Below are 18,005 nucleotides of genomic sequence, written 5' to 3'. Positions count from 1 at the left end.
TGGGAAGCTTGTTCCCCACATGAGGCCCCCAAGGAAGGGGTTGTCAGGGGAAGACTGTCTTGCTCTCCCCACTCTCAGAGAGGCTATTGCCATCTGGGGTTCCCTGACCAGTACATTCTATTGTTGCATTGGGAATGGCTTGGGCCCACCATTAGATTAGAATATTCGTGTTCAGTTATTTCAATAGGCTACCAAAAGTTTCCTGGCTACAGATGGAAAGTGGCAATTTTCATAAGTTTCTCTCAACCATATCTTAATGGAATGTAATGGGACCAATAAAGCCAGCTTTCTGTACTCAAGACTTTTTCCCCTTACCAAGTTTTAAAGGTCTGCTGCAAACATGGCTCTGAAATACTCAAAGGTCAGAGAACAATTTATAATTCAGTGTTAGGCAACTTAGACATAGGTTTAATTACTAGCACACCCATAATAAATTTTATTGTAGAATTAGGAAGTAAGACACTTACTCTGAAACTCCAAGAATACGAGGCTCAGCCTCATCACTTAGTCTTAGTAGTCTGATAGAAAATATGCTGTGACTAGTAGGGAGACAAACAAGTTTTCATTATCAACAATCTGACTTCCATCTAGAATTATGTTCAACTTTACCTAGTATTTTGGTTTTTACAAGTTGAGTGGGGTTAATAGAAAATTAAGGGTCAGACAAAATAAAAGTTAAGGAGCATATTTGTAATGCATTAAATTTGAACAGCCAATAAAAGTTGATACAGTATTTAATACCATTAAAAACCAAAAGGTAAAGAGAAGCAAATAGAGGTTACTTGAAGTGCGGGAGTTAAGGATGGGATTTTAATTAGCTGCTTCGGGGGGGGGGGGGGGGGGAGAATGATTTTCATGAGTCACACAGGCTGTTTGGCTTAAGCAGCATAAAGAAATCTACAGATCCATGACAGGTTCATTTTTGGATCCCTGAACACAAGAACTTCAGACAGAAACTAGTGTTTGGAATACCAACTCCCTGAAAATAAGGGGAGTGGATTTAGAAGGGGGAAGGAGGAGAGGAGGAATTTGTCAGTCTGATAATTCACCCTGGTTTCTAGCATATGCATCATTTATTGTTCAGTTTACCCAATATTCTGTAAGGTTTTCCTGGTGCATTAACATTTTAATATCACAAGAAAATCTTAAGTCAACCCCCTCAGAAAGAACCAGCCTTTAGTGCTCTGGCAGTTCTACTCGGGCTGTCAGACCAAAGAGGGAAGCAAAATTTCAGAGAGTTAAGAATGTTCTGCTCCCAATTTCTCCTGCACAGTCTGAGCACTCCAGTTAATCTCTAAGTAGTTTGGCAGACAGGCACTCCAATAGTCAAATCACAATTCCTGAAGGAATTAGTTTTGGTGTGTACAGGCAATGAATTACACTCAGAAATTAACTGAAGTCAGTATTCTCTGGAACACCAGTGTAACTGTTCCATGTATGAAGTTCTGCTAAGAAAGCAGATAGCTTTGTTCTGCATTAGTTTAAGGGGTGTTCAAGTGTAGCCTTCCTCTGTAGGTGGCTACAGGCTGCCACTGTTCAACAGGAAAGATCACAATCTCTTGTTGAAAACAGACTGAAAAAAATCCTTGGGAAACAGACAAATGGACATCAGGCAGCAGAGGATAAAAAACCCTCCCAAGTTATAAAACTGAGTAACAAGTGGGCATACCTTTTCAATACAAGATTCTCTGCCTTTTTCCCCTTACTTCCGCTTAATCCAATATTATCTCAGTCTTTTCTGGACTGAATTATAACCAGCTAGCTGTTATCCATAGAGACAGCATGGAAAGCTGAATTGCAATATTCTAGTCTGGCAAAATGTAGACAGCTGAGCAGCAGCATATAAAGGTTGTACTGCAGGTTAAATTTGGTCTCTGGCCCTGCACACATATGGAACAAGTGGGATGACAAGGAAATCCTGAGAAACCCCAGCTGGAGACAAGTAGTTGCCCAGTACTATCTTTGAGACCCAAGAGAAAACAGCCATTCCAATCCTGTTCCATTTATCCTTTACCAAGATCTGCTGATCTATCATCTCAATCAACTGTATTGATCTATTTCACAGAAACTAATGAGACCAGTGCAATTTCTGTACCATAACCAGGCTTAAGAGACTGAAGGAGGTAAAGAAAACAAGGACTCCAATTATTGGCAGATTTTTTTGCCATAATCTTCTCAGTTTTCCCCCTGAAAAAGGGAAATTAGTGACAGGTTTGATACACTGGCAAGTATACAATCAAGCAGAGTCTTAAGCAATCAACTAATAATTGTTCTTTTCAGAAGTGCTTTCAAAGTGGTATAATTAAATTATTTCAGTTTAACAAAAAAAACTAGAGTACAAGGACATATCTATAGTTACAGGCAGCAAACCTTCTACTTGAGTGCTGGTTCATTCTAGTGCAAGCCAAGCTTCGGTTCTTGTTTCCTATTTTTAGTATTTTGCAAGCCTCTTCCGTACTCTGAACATTGATCCACTTTAAGTCTGCAGAAAGAGACTTGTTTACAAATACATCAAGTCATTAATATTTGTATAGGACAACCAAAGTCACAAAAGTAATGTCATTACCTTTTATATAAGAGTTTCCTCCTTGATCCTCACAGATTCTTAGAACTTTGCGTTTTTGATTTTTTGATATAGCCAATACATCCATAAGGTCATACACATACTCATTATAAATTTCACAGAAGGAAACCCACACTGAAGACTGTGTTCTCTGATGCTTAGTCCCACCAGTGTCAAGTAAAACAGAGTCCTCCACTGTTAAAGATGATTAAAAAAAGTTACCCAAGTGCCTTATCAGCGAGTCTGAAATTGTTCAGTAGCCTCAGAAATTCAAATGGCAGAAAGTCCCTATTAAACAATTTTGTGCACAAAATTTAAGCTTTGTTACTTCTCCGAATTTTTTGCATACACCTAATTAACACAAATGCATGAGCACACTTGACAGATTAGTCCCAAACATTTAACATTGCCCATCAAATCTACAACTCAAACACAGACTTGCAAATACTTCCTGGTTTTCCTATTTTCTCCTCTTACGCCAACCACCAACTTGATGTTTCTAGCCACAAGTTCTGACCAAACCTTTTTTTGCCTAGCAAACTAAGCCACTACTTAAATGTGGCAAAGATATCAAAGAGAATTTTAAATTTGTTATTTCTCTTCTACATTTTCACACTTTGAAAGCAAGTTAAATCTCTAAAGCTTAGAAAATTTTCTACTGGCTGCCAATTACAAGATTCTCTGCTTCCACTCCCTCCATTCTTAAAACAATTGCAGCAGACACCTTCATTTTTCCCCCATGAATTCAAGTGTATTTTACCTAGCAGGTCAGAAGGCAGACTTGTTGAAGTACAGCTGCTAGAAGACACAGATTCCAAGGTACATAATGAAGCACTCTGAATTATAGATTTCGAAGTATCTTCTATGTCCTTGAGAAAATAAAAAGTTGTTGTAGCCAAGTTAACATATGATCATAGTTGAAGAAATGTTATGCTGGGCTTGTCTTCACCTCCAATACTAGTTTTTGAAAAAGGTTATTTAATTACAATCTACAAAAACAATTCAGAAGGATCATAAACTGTAGTTTTTGCAAGAAGAAGAAAACTAGCCATGAAGCAAAATCAGAGTAGAACTCTTGAGTTTGAATATAAATTTTAGCTTAAGTCATGATTTCTTGGCCCCTTGCTGGCAGCCACTGTTTTTACTAGAAGTTTTACATTTGCAACAGTAGCAATAGTAGTGAGGCTAGAATCAGATTGCCACAGCCTCTTTTCTTAAATATTGTGCCCACCTGCTCCCCCACGCCAACAACTTGATCTTTGTCATGCTGAATGGAGCTCCAGGCATCGCCTTCTGTAGGAGCAGGATTTTATATTTGTACTATAAAGAATTAATGTATGATTTGATCATCCTGCCAGCCACCCTTTTTGAATAGCAGAAAGGAATGACCCTCTGGGACATTGGCAGAAACGCATCTGACACACTGCCAGTGTCTGTACTGATGTTAAGGCAGGGACAGACCAGAACAGTCCTTATGACCGATTATGGTCACTCTTGTTTTAGGATAAGATTTCACTATAGTATTTACTGTAAGGTCTTGCTTTTTGTATGCATTGCAAATTAAGTTGTGTAAGGTTCTTTTGCAATCCCTTTAGTAATCATATAATCCTTTCCAAAATGTTATCTTGTCTGAAGGTCTCTGTAAAAGACTGTTTGTGTGAATGAGGAATGTATGCATCAGGAAAAGACAAGGTGTGAAGGCCATTGTTAAAGTCAGATGGTCAAGGAAGGAGGAGTAAAGAAATTTAAGGACACCAGCGAACCATCAACGTGCATCCATAAGTGAGGAAGGGCAGATTGACAACCCCGAGGTGGAGGCTGGCACCCCTAAAGACAAGACAATTGATTAAATCGAAACCAGGACAGGATGACCCTCTCGGAGGTGTTTTAGAATGTTAACAATAAGATAACACCAATTAAGGAGTAACCGGTCACAAACTGACATGGCAAAATCCACAGACTTCAACGAGAGAAAAAAAGAAAAAAAGACTATAAGAACAGGGTGCTTCGCCATGGGACTTCGGGTTCATCTTGCCACAACTCCAGAAGCGTTGGATAGTGACCCACAGAGCCCCTCTGCAACAACTCTGACTGGCCACTAGATTGATCCAGACTCTGGACTGGTAACTATAAACATCAACTGGCAGGAGTGTGTGAGTGAGAGTGAAAGTCATATGCTAACTGCTGTATTCTCAATAAATGCGGCATATTGCCTTTTCCCCTAAAAAAATGGTATGCGCTTCTTATAAGACTTCCCCTCCCACAGTTACATTTCCTCCTCCTCCTATTTTGACCCTGCGTCAACCATTCTTCAGTCAGTATTTCACATAGATGGGAGTACACAGGTAAGTACATGTACACTAATTGCTGTTAAAATATGAAAGCTTCCTCTACATGTTCAAGAGTTAAGTAACAGAACAGAACTTCAGATTCTGATTTCTCACATGAATAGTATAATTTGTCACTATTGGGAAAGTCAGAGGTGTTTCATCTAACAAAATGTAAACCGTGAACTCTTTCAATTGTAAACCAATAAGCAAAGTGCAAATTTACTTGAAAAAGGTAAAGATGTCCACTTTGTTTAAACAAAGGAGGGTAGGGGGGTTAGGTTATATAAAAAACCTACCTGAATGGAATTTAAGTATAAGACTGTAGACAAAGTGAAGCAATACTCTTAATAAAGTAGTTAGAGATTGGATGGTTTGGGGCCATCTAGATATACATGTCAACCTATGACTGAACTATAAGGACTTCAGAAACAAAAGCTTCACCAATAACAGACTAGATAATCTAGTGGTCCCTTCTGGCCTTTAACTACATGAACAGGACAAGTGTCTTGAATATACCTGCTTTGAACATCTCAAATTTGTAATATTGCTATGTTACCAGAACTTGATCAATCTCAGTGTTTTCAAACTGTGGGTCATGACCCAGTACTGGGCCGCAGAATGTAAGGCACTGGGTTGCGGCGGCTCTGCTCAGCACTGCCAACGGGGTGTCAGAAGTCCTGGCGGCAGTGCTGCCAGGTTAATGTAGGCTAGTCCCTACCTGTTCTGACACCACACTGTGCCCCAGAAGCAGCCAGTAGCAGGTCAGCTCCTAGGCGAAACGGGCAGGGGGCCCACGGGGCTCTGTGCGCTGACCCCGCCCCAAGCACCAGCTCCACACAGGCTGGGGGGAGCGGTGGCTATGGGTGAGAGCCGTGCAGAGCTGCTTGTGTACCTCTGCCTAGGAGCCGGACCTGCTACTAGCTGCTTCTGGGGCATAGTGCGGTCTGCAGTGCAAGGATAGGCAGGAAGCCTGCCTTAGCACCTCCACTGCACAGCTGACCGGGAGCCGCCTGAGGTAAGCCCATGCCCGAACCCTGTGCCTCAATCCCCTGCCCCAGCCTTGAGCCCCCCAAACCCAGAGCCCCTTCCTGCACCCCAACCCCCCATCCCAAACCCCAGACCCCCTCATTCCCAGCCCCCTCATCCCCAGCTCTGCTGGGTCACGGGCATCACCAATTTTCTTCAACTGGGTCACCAGAAAAGAAATTTGAAAACCACTGATCAATATAAAAGGGATCTGTCAAATGTAGATTTCAAAATTACCCCAAATTTCATCTGGCTAGATCCAAAATTAGGCTTCAAAAAACAAAAAGCTGGCTCTGCTGTCATTAAAGTCCCACAGCTTGTTCAGATTTTTCCAAAGTAGTATATCCAAACATCTCTCTTCCTCTGTCCTCTACATACTTGTTTGCATTATAATCATGAAAAACAACCTTCCCATAGACCACTAAAACTCCATAGTAACAGAAGGAATGAAGCCTTTGCAATTCAGAGAGAAGTTCAGAAGGTTTTGCTGTATGCACTAAAATATAAGACAGATGCAAGTAGTCAGGTTACCATTTATCTGCTATTCATAAAAGACATCCTCATCAAGTTCATTTATGAGCTCTCTTGACTGTTATGGCAGCTTTGGAACTGTAACATTATAATAGCTTGTTTTCCTTCCTAATTCTTTTGTAAGTTTCAGTTTTGCTAACACCAGAATGCTTGAAAGCCTTCTGACAAGAATTCAGAGTGGAGTCATTGTTCATACTACCATAGTGCCTAGGAACCCAAGTCATCAACTAGGACTCCACTGTGATAGCAGCAGTATAAACACAAGATAGCCCCTTCCCCAGAGATCTTACAATCTGTCCAAGTATAAGACAAGAGACCACAGATGGATATGGGAGCCAGAGGCACAACTTTCTAATGTGCCGGGGGGGGGAGGGGATCTCGACCCCACCCTCGCATCTCTGCCCTCCCCCAAGAGCACCCCACCCTCACTCCTCCCCCAGCACACCGTGGAATAGCTGATCCACTGTGGGCAGGAGATGCTGGGAGGGATTTGGCTGCTCATGGGTGCTTAGCACCCATCATTTCCCCTCCCCCATGGGTGCTCTAGCCCTGGAGCATCCACAGAGTCAGCACCTATGAGGGAAGCACAAGGAAGCAGTAAGGCAATACTGCTTGTCTGACAGGAAGTGGTACCAGTGGCCTAACTGCAGTTAATTTTTTGCAGGCATCATGGCAAAGAGATTTAAGGAGGGGTTTGTAGGATAGTGTAGTTTTGCAGAGGTTTATGAGGAGCTCTTCCCAACCATGAAGACTAGCATGGGAGAAAGCACAAAGTGCTTCTTTGAAAACTTAACAGGCGGGCAATCATGGCTGGCATGGGCCAATCAGAGGCACAAATCAACATCTTGATAGCAAAGGACTGATAGACACAGTGGGGGATAGGCCACAAATGGCCTCAAAAGTGAAGACAGCAACTTAGATTTGAGGATATAAAGAGGAAACATGATCAAAGCAACAAGCTAGGAGAAGGTTCTTTGCAGCAACGTTCTGAACAAATGAGTGGGTCAAAATTGCATTTGTAAAGGTAGAGGAAAGGATGTTGCTGTAATTAAGATGTGAGAGGACAGCCTGGACAAGAGTTTTAGCTAGGTAGATGTAAAAGAAAGGCTGTATCTTAGAGATGTTATACAGAAAAAATCTGAAAGACTTAGATATATCCTGGATGTGAGGACCTAGAGATCTGAATCATAGAGGATACCCAGATTACAAGACTGAGTGACAGGTAGGATGGTGGTGTTGTCCAGTGACTCACAGAAAGAGCTGGGGGTGGGGGGAGGGAAGATGGGAAGAGATTAAGAACTCTGTTATAGCCATTCTGTGCTTCAGCAGATGGCTAGGTGTTCATGAGGAGATGTCAGATATGCTTACATTTTAGTTTGGACTGGTCCGGTGTAGAGTAGAAGATCTGTGAACTGTCAGCATAGAGATGGTAGTTGAATCTGGGTCAATAGTTTTGTTCTACATTTGAGTGTACCTGCTAATACACAGTTTTAATCTCTTACCCTTCCTTTTCCATAAAAAAAAGTCTGATGTTCATAGTCCCATAGCATCCAAATCACTACAGCCATTCAAGCAGAGATCAATGAAGCAGACAACAGTTTAACTGATGGAAAGTTTGGGTAGTATAGACAATGTCTTCAGAATGAGGTACAGGAGGCTGGTCAAGTTTAAGGAACAAAACAGAAGCCTTTCAAATAACAATCTCTAGAAAAGGAATGGTTATGTATTTAATTTTTTACTTCTGGTGGAATTCTCCACCACTGTGCATGTGCAGAATTTATGTTCCCCACAGAAAAAGGACTGATTGCAAAGCCACAACAGCAGTCATGCGACCCTCCCCAGCAGTAAGTTTCAGGTGCCCAGGGCAGCCACCAGAGAGGTAAGTCACTGTGGGGCAAGAGACAGGACTGGGGCAAGAGACAGGACCTGGCTGGAAGCTCCTACCAGCTGCTAGTCCAGGCTGGGTAGGGCAGGACTTCTTCCCCTACATGGCAGCCAGGTCCAGGTCAGACCTACCCCCAGATTTTTCCCCCTGGCTGCAGGAAGCTCTGCAAAACTACACACACACACACACACCCCTCAGCTGCAGGTGGAGGGATCCCTGTACAGGGAGCTGCTCCCCTATCTGCCAATCCCCATGCATCCAGACCCGCTCATACCCAGATCCTCCCGCTGAGTCTCACCGCCCCCACCGCACTCAGAATCCCCCCAATGAGCCCCACTCCTCCTCCACCTGGACCACCCCGATGAGCCACCCACACCCAGATCCACAAACAGCTGCACCTGGATCCTCACCCCACTGAGTCCCACTCTTCCAGCATCTGGACCCCCTCCCCCCCACATCCAGACCCTTCCCCTCGGCTGACCCCCAACTGCCTTCACCTGGACCCCCCTGCAGAGTCCCATTACCACTGCACCCAAAAAAACCCTGGTGCATCCAGATCCCCTCTGCACCCAGATCCTCCACTGAGCTGCCCACACCCAGATTGCCCTGCACAGCACTCTCTCAATCCACACCTGGATCCCCCCAACACTAAGGCCCTCCACACTTGAATCCTGCATTGCTGAGCCTTCCTACCCACACCTGGTGCACCTGGCATGGAGGGGCATGGCCCTGGGGTGTTTCTGGGGCAGGCCCAGTTCTTGCACCGTGACAGACTTGGGTGCAGCCTCACTGCTGAGTCCATGTCCCGGGGAAGAGGGGGAAGCTGCAATGATCTCCCACCTCTGTGCAGCCAGTGGTCGACAATGCCATGCTGGCAGCCTCCACATTTGACAAATAAAATTTTCAAAATTTTAAAATATTATGTGCAGAATTTTATTTTAGGTGCAGAATGCCCTCAGGAATAAAACTTTTTCTACGAATCCTACCTGGAAAAAGTTCAGATTATGTCAATTTTCAGTAGTACAAGACTCCCACTAATGATTTAGTACTCTTTTGACACCTGTCTTTCACAGACCTTTTCTTCTAGGTCTTTCACATTTTTTCATTTGAGGTTTTCTGATCTCTATTTAACATTATTAAATCAGATTTGGATCCATCAAACTTAGATTTGCAGGGTTTGAATGAGCTGCTAGAATAATTTCTGTTCTCATTTGTTGAGAAATGAGTCTCTGATAGTTAACTGGACTATTCCAAAAGCAGTCACGGCTATTGGAGACAACGGAAAAGACAGTTGGGAGGGACGATAACCCCCTAACCACCTCACTAATCCCATAGTCATCCAGATATATTTCGGCACAGGACACATTGGGCTGAACATAATAGATTTTTAAAATGGAAGAGTAGGAGTGTACATTTTGGGTTTATCAGACTGATAGTATTCTTAACACGTATCAAAGAGAAAATTTTGAAATGCACCAATTTGGGAGCTTAGACTCCCCAATGAAATTTCATTGGGGCTAGGATACTTCTGAAAAATTTAATTTATTTATTTACCCACAATAAATTTCTATTCCTTACATAAAACCTTAGTCATGCTGGAACGGAATCATTTTGGTAGCCTGATTTCAGCTTCACACAGATTTTGAGAGCAGCGACCAAATTTGTATACTTTTTTTATTCAAGGTACATTACAGCCAGACACCTCGTCTGAGAAGGAGATCAAGGTTCTATAGATGTTATCTTGGGAAGAATTACACAATAAACTGGAAGTGACCCTCAACAGTATAACATTAGCAGGTTTCAAACTAATGTTATAATATTTTTCACTTCTGTTTCCCCTGTCTGTAGGGGACTTAGTTTCCACAAAGTTCTCATTAAAAAGGTTTAACCTATGCTGCACGTATGACCTGCTGCTCTTATTCTTAAAAGTCTCCATATCTTAATTGACCACTACAGAGCCTACACAAATTTGACAATGGAACTCACTACAGCAGAACCTTGTAAAAAAGTACTAAGCACTTTTTTCTTTTTTTTAAATTAAGGGGAAGATTTAGATGTTAACTTAAGTAACAAGGAAATATTTGGTCACTGACCTCTTTCAGAGAAGCAAGAACAGCAGCTTTTATAGTTCCCTCTTGTTTAACCTGGGTCACATCTAGCTTCTTTACATCATTGCTTAAGTATGGTTTCAAGTTCATTTTCAGATATTGTCTTCCTCTTATGTGGTGAAAGATCATATCAAGAGAACGAGGCAAAATACCACCATCTTTTGGAGAACCTGTGAAGAAAAGTAAGTGTATTATATGTAGTTAGTTTCACATAAAGTGTTGACTGGATTTTATGAAAGTAGTAACATTTGCTTTTGTTACCTTGAATAGTGTATGTTTTGCCTGCATTAGTAACCCCATAGGTAAACACTAGTCCATTTGCTCCATCAATGTAAGCTTTTATTATCTCTTTCATTGTGCCTTCAAAAAAGTCACTTTGAGTAGTTTCTGGACCAAAGACCTAACCAAAAAAAGAACAAGAATTTTCAAATGACATCTGGAGCAGCTGAAAAATGGATTACTAAATGGTACAAAGAACTTTTGTTTATACCATTCACTGTTGAGTAATAAGGTAAGTTAGTTGTACAGAGAAAGTTGAACAAACTGTATCAGCTTCATTGTCTGGATCCCCTATAACTGATCACAAGTTTCTGTTTGGGCTTCATGTCATGCATGTTTAATTCCAGCGACTGAGATAAATGCAGGCTCACATTTATTTCTGACCACCGTTCAACTGGCAAGAACCAAGAATAGCCTGAGCTCCTCATCACATGCCAAGTATCCTGGAAGAAGAATCACCTATACTTGTATTGCAGGATAGGAGGGAGCCATATAGAAATGTGCATCTACAATTCAAAAAATTACTCAGAGAAAGACCAAGTCTTAAATATGAAGCTATTCAACAGGTTATGCAAACCACTCTCCTGATACTGGGAGAACAGAAACTCCTGTTGTCCTTGCTGGATTTTGCATTCATGTGTCAAGAAAAGAAAAACTAGGCATCAGGTTTGAAAAGGACAAGCCATAAAGCTTCCATCTTCTCAATTGGAAGATATACCTTTCTAGATGCCAGTTTTAAGTAACACACTCCTACAATACCTATATACGCAATTGTGATTGAGAGGGATAGTGAAACCACAAAAATGTATGTGGTCACATTATTTTCTTGTGCTATGTTGTTTCATATAATACTGCCTGCAAGAAGCTTTTGTAAACACCATCTAATCAAAGAAAGCAATACGATTACTACATACATTTCCTTCTCTCATCTAATTAGCATTGTGTGAAAATATACCCTTCCTGATGAATTAACAGTGAATATCAGTCCTGTACATTGTGTTTTGTTTCAAAGGAAGTTGAGAAGATACCACAAGTAATTCAAATTTGAAAGGTCATAGTTAACAAGTTATACAAACAGAAACTTTCACTATAACTAAAAATGGAAGAACAAGCCACAACTTTGGTTTCCTATAGGGTAAAACTGCTTTCTTAGTAAAGATCATGGCATGAAAGTTAGCCTACCTTAGTGAAGGTGAACTGGTGTACAGACTGTCCAATCCCCTTTTCACTGTTTTTCATCGTAAAGGATTCTTTGGGTGCCTGTAGAGTTACTGTTTCTGGATTTTCAATAATTACACAGTCCTAAAGCAAAGACATAGAAGTTCTTCTTTCTAAAATAGCTTTCCAGAAGCGCACACCTTTGTCTACCAGAGCTTCAACATTGTAAAAAATAGGTTAAAATATTTAAGAGGTGCATTAAAACTTTAATGGGACACTAATATAAGATTTGGACCAAAACATGGGCTTTGTAAAAGGTACGCTTTTACAATACCCAAGACCATTAAAAATGTTTCCAGGATCCCCTCCTCCCACTCCTATTTGCAACACACTCCGAACACCTGTTGAGTTTGCAACCCAAGCTTTGCAGTATCATACTCATGCAAGAGAGCCTGCAAATAAGATGCATTAGAAACTGACTAGTTTTCTCCATATTTTGTTTCTGGACAAAATGTAAACTATGAACTGCCTAAATGGAGTGTAAACTGGATTTGAAGAGTTTCAGTTTGAATGTATGGTGTTGTTATTTGTAACCTAGGAAAAGAAACTTCTAGAGTTTACACGATTTAACTTCTGCCTCTTAAGTATTATAAAACCATAACATAATCCATTTGATAACTGTGGTAGTTAGAGCTGGGCAAATTATTTTTCGATTCACTGGCAATTCTTAAAGTTTAGGTTCAACCCAAATTGAAATCAATTTTGTTCTTAATTCTTGGTAAATTGCAAGTCAATAAAAAAAGTTGCCTTTCAGGTTGAATAAATGTTTTGTTCAACCTAACCTAACTTACTTTAAAAGATTAAATGAAGGACTCAATTCACAGGAGGAAATGGTAGTGCTCATATACCCAGTAGTCTAGTGGTTACAGCACGCAGCTAGGATGTGGGAGTCCCAAATTCAAATCCCTAATCTCCCCGCTGAGGGCCCTAACCAGCAGGCTACTGGCTATTTGGTTTGGCTCTTACTCTCTCCTGTTGAAGCTGTTCCACTTTGTATAAATAATTCAATATTCATTGGAGCAGGAACTTTACCACGGATCTCCCACCTCCCAGGTAAATGCCCTAACCACTGGTACAAAAGCAGTGGGAGGGCCTAAGTAATCATATGAATCTAGACCAGAACTTTTTTGGGGGTCCAAAACTATTTTACAAGTTTCTCAAAATAGTTTCAGACAACCCAAAATAAAATATTTTGGCAAATAAAATATTTGTACAGAGAATTTCACCCAGCTCAAGTGGCAAGAGCAAATTACTTCTGCTCCATCAGTCACAAAGTCATTACCTTGCATAACACGCAAGCCATGCAATATTACCATCTATTTTCCTAGAACCTGGACAAGTTTTACTGGTGCACAGCAGATATTTATTTTCTCTGTGTTCAGCCTTTAAGTTACCTGTCACATATTTTACTTTAATATGTGAAAAAAAACGATTGATTAAGGGTCAGACTTTGTACAGATGCCACATTCAGAACAGTTTATTGGACAAAATTTAATACGCTAATCTTGTTCTGGTTTGGCTTTCCACATTTATCAAATCTGTATTGTAGGAATCAGTGAGACAGTAAAGACTGCTGATAAGTAGCATATTTCTAGGAGATGGAATTGTCACTTCTGAGGCACTCAACTTTAATAGTGAGGAAAAGTGCTGTCTATTGGTTACAAAATTTAGAAACTGAAAACTTACAGAAGCTTTTTCTATTTTAGAATTCTTGAGATGAAATGCAAGTGTTTTCCACGGAGGACAAAAAAATAAGTCATTTATGGACAACAACTAACCTGAGATTCATTGCTTTCAAGTTCTGCTTTAGAGAAGGGTCTGACTCTCAAGTAGACTTTCAAAGGTTGATATATCTGCTCATTTGAAAAAAAAATATTTATAGTTAAGTCTGTAGGCCAAAGACTCAGGATTCCAGAGTTTTTGTTTTTACCTTATATCTCTGATGTTTTTCCCCACACCACACAATTCCATCTCATGCCACCCACATTACTATGACTTTTGTACTAGTATCCTTCCATTTATCTTCATGTCTTCTCCAAGCTGTCCCTTATGCCTAGAACTCTTACTGTGCTAAACTATCCACTCCTTTTCATTTAAATTCTTTAAAATGTCTATTTCACACAACAAGCCCAATGTTAATCCACCAACAGCACATTTTATTTATATATATATATATATATATATATTTTACAAAAAATTGAACTGCTTCCACCTTCTAGTCACTCTGCAAAGTGTATCTAAGTTGTGTTGCTTGTATAATAAATGGAAAGTCCATACTCCAGTTTTATATGGTTCAAGGCACACTACTGAGGCTCAGTAAAAAAAGAACACCTTGTGCCTATCGCCAAGCCACAAACCCTTTTATCGTCCCTTCAGAAACGGTCATGGAGGAAGCCTTCTTGGTTGCTGAAGTCAGGGATGTTTCCTAGCTGCTGCTGCTAGCTCCCCTCCTAGCTACTAAAAGGAAAAAATAACCCAACTGGGTCTCCCCACTGTTCTCTATTAGAAAGAGGGATCCCTATAATCCTTCCCTTCCCATCCAGCCTGTCTATTTAGTACCTTTCATTAGCACAACTCTTCAGACTACTCCTTTCATCATCACTCTGCCAAAAAGGCAGAATGGATAGAGTGATGACCAAGAGGTAAAGAAGCAGTAGACCTGTTGCTGTAGGATAGCATGACCAGTAGAAAAAAAACCTACAAGGCCAGATCTTGGCATAATGCAATAGTTATATTACTAAGTTAAAAGGCTTGCAGGCAAAGTGCAAGAGTGTAAAACAGTTTGGTTCTCATGGTAAGAGTAAGCTAGTAATAAGATAAGAATACTAGTTTGAACTGGGCATACTCCAGCTGGGTGTTGTGCAAACTTCCACGTGTACTTCTGCACTACCCTACAATCCTTTAGTTCCTCAAATGCTTAAGACAAACATTGTAAGTACTGGTTAAAATGTTAATTTGCTGCAGGACATGATTTGTTTTTAAGTAAAGGGAAAAGGAAACGGACTTGGAAAAAGGGAGGGAGTTCACAATACAGAGAAACTTGTTATTGAGTTGTTGCTACTTAAATGCAAAGACATCATTAGAAGAAATTATTACAAACAACCCCCACCTCCTGCTGCTGTTCATCAGCATTAGGTATGACGGACAACTCCATGGGTGAGGTTTTACCCATTAAGTCCTCATAACAGGTGAAGTCCAACACGCCAGATCCTGCTGAGGATGCATAGCTTCCCTCCTCATAGTCCATTCTCTTAACCTGTGAACATATAGAGGAATAAGAAACAAAACACACATGCTCTCACATGCAAATGGTGGAGAGTATGCAAGAAACAAGGCTTTTAAGTTAAAAAATATATATATACACCTCCTGAAGGGGTGGGATGGAGGGAGATCTAAAGACATGACCCCCAAAAAACTTGTAGTTATTTACTCTTTAAAAATGCTCTGCAATGTAAAAAAATCTTTAAAACTGCAGATAGCATGAAAAAAGTCTGCAGGAAATCCAAAACATTTACTATCTACAGTACCAGACCAGTGACATGGGCAGTCCTGTAAATAGGTACATCTGAAAGGGATAGTTAGCACTTCTATCATTCCCTTTCCTTTGTAGCTATCAAAAGGCATCCAAAGTGTTGTGACTCACAAAGTGAGGGTGCTCAGCACCCTAACGAGATCAAACTCACAGTAAGCTCAATTCTGCCCCCCTCTTATCCCTATGCAGGGCTCCCACTGACTGCAGCTGGGGAACACATGGCACTAGGATGCAAGGGGCAGAGTTTGGCCCTAATGAACAGAGGCATAAATCTCTATAGAACCTAGGGTGATCAGATGTCCCGATTTTATAGAGGTAGTCCCGATATTTGGGGGTTTTTCTTAGACAGGCTCCTATTATCCCCCACCCCCTGTCCCGGTTTTTCCGCACTTGCTGTCTGGTCACCCTATTAGAGCCCCCTCTGTCCCCATTCACAGAGGGGAAGCAGAGGCAGTGTCTTCCCCAGGGGCCCAGTGACGCAGTGGCAGAGCCCGGAACTGCACCCAGAGCCCCGCAGCTGCCTATGGCAGAGGGAGAGCAGCTGTCCACCGAGTCTAGGTGAGAGGACGGAGCGGCCCACGGCCGGGGTCCGCCTCATCACGGGCACAGGCTGGAGGCAGCCGCCCCCGGGAGAGCGGCGGGGCTGTCGGCTCAGAGCGGAAGGCCCGCGGGAAAGCCGCGGGCACCAGGCGGCAGCAGCCGCCGCCCCCTCCTGAGCCCGGCTCCCGACGCAAGGGAGGGGGTCGGGCCGCGCGGGGGAAGGGGAGGTGCGCCCGCTCTCAGAGTCGGGGCGGTTCCAACCCTTCCCGCGCACCACCTGAGGAGAGACCGCTAGCGCCAGCTGAGCGTCGCGCGCAGCTCGCCTGCTTTCCAGCCCCCCCACCCCTCACGCGCTCCAACCTGCAGCTGCCCCCACCCGCCGCCCTTTTTAGCGCGCGCGGTGCCAGCGCCTCCCCTGATTGGCCGCGGGCCCGGCCCGGTGCGCAGTAGGAGGTGCGTGTGGGAGTCCCGCCGGCGCTGCCGCCTGGGGGGGTGGCTCGTTTTACACTTGCCGGCGGCAACCCCGTTGTGACGGTTGGGGACTGGGGTGGCGCTAAGCACCCGGACGCCCCCGGGCTGGGCTTCCAGTTACCGGTTCCTCTTTCAGGGCTGACGGGGGGAGGGGGCAGTTGTACCGGCCCGAGCTCGGGGGGAACGTCTGTAACGCGTGTGTGGTGGGGGGAAGGGGTCATTAGGTACCCGCCCCTAATGTCCCTCCAGGGCCTGCCTGGGATGATGGATCCGCGGCTCGGACGGGCCTGGGGGGCTGAGCTCGCCGTTCACATGGGCGGCGGCAGCAGCACCCGGCCGTTTCCCCACCCGTGGAGTCACCCCCGCCAGGGCCCCGCTTCCGGGCGGGACTATCATTTGTCTCCACCCTGCCTCGGCGGGCCTCGCTAGCGCGGCTACCAGCGAGGGGCAGCAGCAGCTGGGACTTGAACTGCGACCGCCCCACAGCTCACCGGGGATAGCATCAAACGCTCCTGCAAAGCGACAGCCGGACCGCGCCAAAGCGGGCTGGGGTCAAGCCGCTCACCCACTCACGTAGAGAGCCGGCTGGGTGTCCGGCAGAGGGCACTGGCGTACCAGCCAACCCTTCGTAAAGGAAACGTGAGGTTGAGAAGCCTGGAGCTTCCCAGCCATTGTTTTCAAACAGTCTGGTTAAACCTGCATTTTTACCCAGAAAAAGAATTAAGATTAAATCCAGACTGGTTGATTATGAGATAGTCTAAAGCTAGTGGCAGCAATATTGTGGTTGCAGGAAGGCTGGGGAAGTCATTGTTAAAATGCAGGACTGTTGATTGAGACTACTACTCTTTGTGCCTGGGTCTGTCACTGAGTCTGTGGCCTGGTCTACCCTACCCAGTCAGGTTGATCTTGTTTGGAGGTTCTAGCAGGGGAGGGCAGTTACTGTATACCCTTGACGAAGAACAGTACTCCTCTATCTGGGAGGTTGTCCTCTTTGACCCTGCAGCTTTGGGAGGGATGCACATGGAGCGGTGAGGGGGGAAGGGGACACCAGCCTCGCCAGCCAGATCAGCCGAATACACCCTAGCGATCAGTAGGGTGACACATTGCAGCCAGATCACCCTCACATGTAAGGCAGTTTACCTTGACCTATGCTACAGTGTTCTTCCCACCAATTTAACTCCCCCGCTACACCATCCCACTTCCACAAGAGGGTTAGGCTGATGTAGTTAGGTCAATGCAGTGTCCATGTAGACATTGCATTGCTTACATTGCCTGTTGCTGCCTTTGGCAGGCTGAGCCCTGCTGCTGGGAGCAGACAGCTCAGCTTGTCAAACTGAGGGTGAAAGGGCTCCAGCTGTCAGTCTTGGGTGGTGGGGCTCTGGCTGTTGGCTTAGGGCAGTGGGACTCCAGCTGTCAGCCTAGGCTGTGGGGCTCTGGCTGTCAGTGCCCCATAATGCCCCACTTAAGTTGGTCCAAGTGTTCCTGATGAGGATGTGCATTGTGGTGGCTGTAGTTCAACCTA

General features: G+C 43.5%; 1 protein-coding gene across 6 annotated transcripts in view; it reads right to left on the bottom strand.

Annotated features, from left to right (window-relative positions):
- Positions 1-17,051, bottom strand: part of LOC140906696 (kinesin-like protein KIF20A) — a 75,340-nt gene extending 58,289 nt beyond the window's left edge. For all 6 annotated transcript variants that reach the window (XM_073331131.1, XM_073331132.1, XM_073331128.1 and 3 more), the window contains exons 1-10: positions 16,975-17,051; positions 15,050-15,196; positions 13,719-13,793; positions 11,905-12,024; positions 10,705-10,843; positions 10,429-10,613; positions 3,324-3,432; positions 2,567-2,758; positions 2,371-2,482; positions 468-539 (exon numbers count right to left, since the gene is read on the bottom strand). In XM_073331131.1, coding sequence (XP_073187232.1) covers positions 468-539; positions 2,371-2,482; positions 2,567-2,758; positions 3,324-3,432; positions 10,429-10,613; positions 10,705-10,843; positions 11,905-12,024; positions 13,719-13,793; positions 15,050-15,196; positions 16,975-16,986 — 1,163 coding nt within the window. In that variant the 5' untranslated portion in view covers positions 16,987-17,051. The remainder of the gene's footprint in view (positions 1-467; positions 540-2,370; positions 2,483-2,566; positions 2,759-3,323; positions 3,433-10,428; positions 10,614-10,704; positions 10,844-11,904; positions 12,025-13,718; positions 13,794-15,049; positions 15,197-16,974) is intronic.
- Positions 17,052-18,005: the final 954 nt, after the last annotated feature.

This window comes from Lepidochelys kempii, chromosome 2, assembly GCF_965140265.1.
Source record: "Lepidochelys kempii isolate rLepKem1 chromosome 2, rLepKem1.hap2, whole genome shotgun sequence".
Classification (NCBI taxonomy): Eukaryota; Metazoa; Chordata; order Testudines; family Cheloniidae; genus Lepidochelys; species Lepidochelys kempii.
This window is presented reverse-complemented; position numbering and strand designations above follow the sequence as displayed.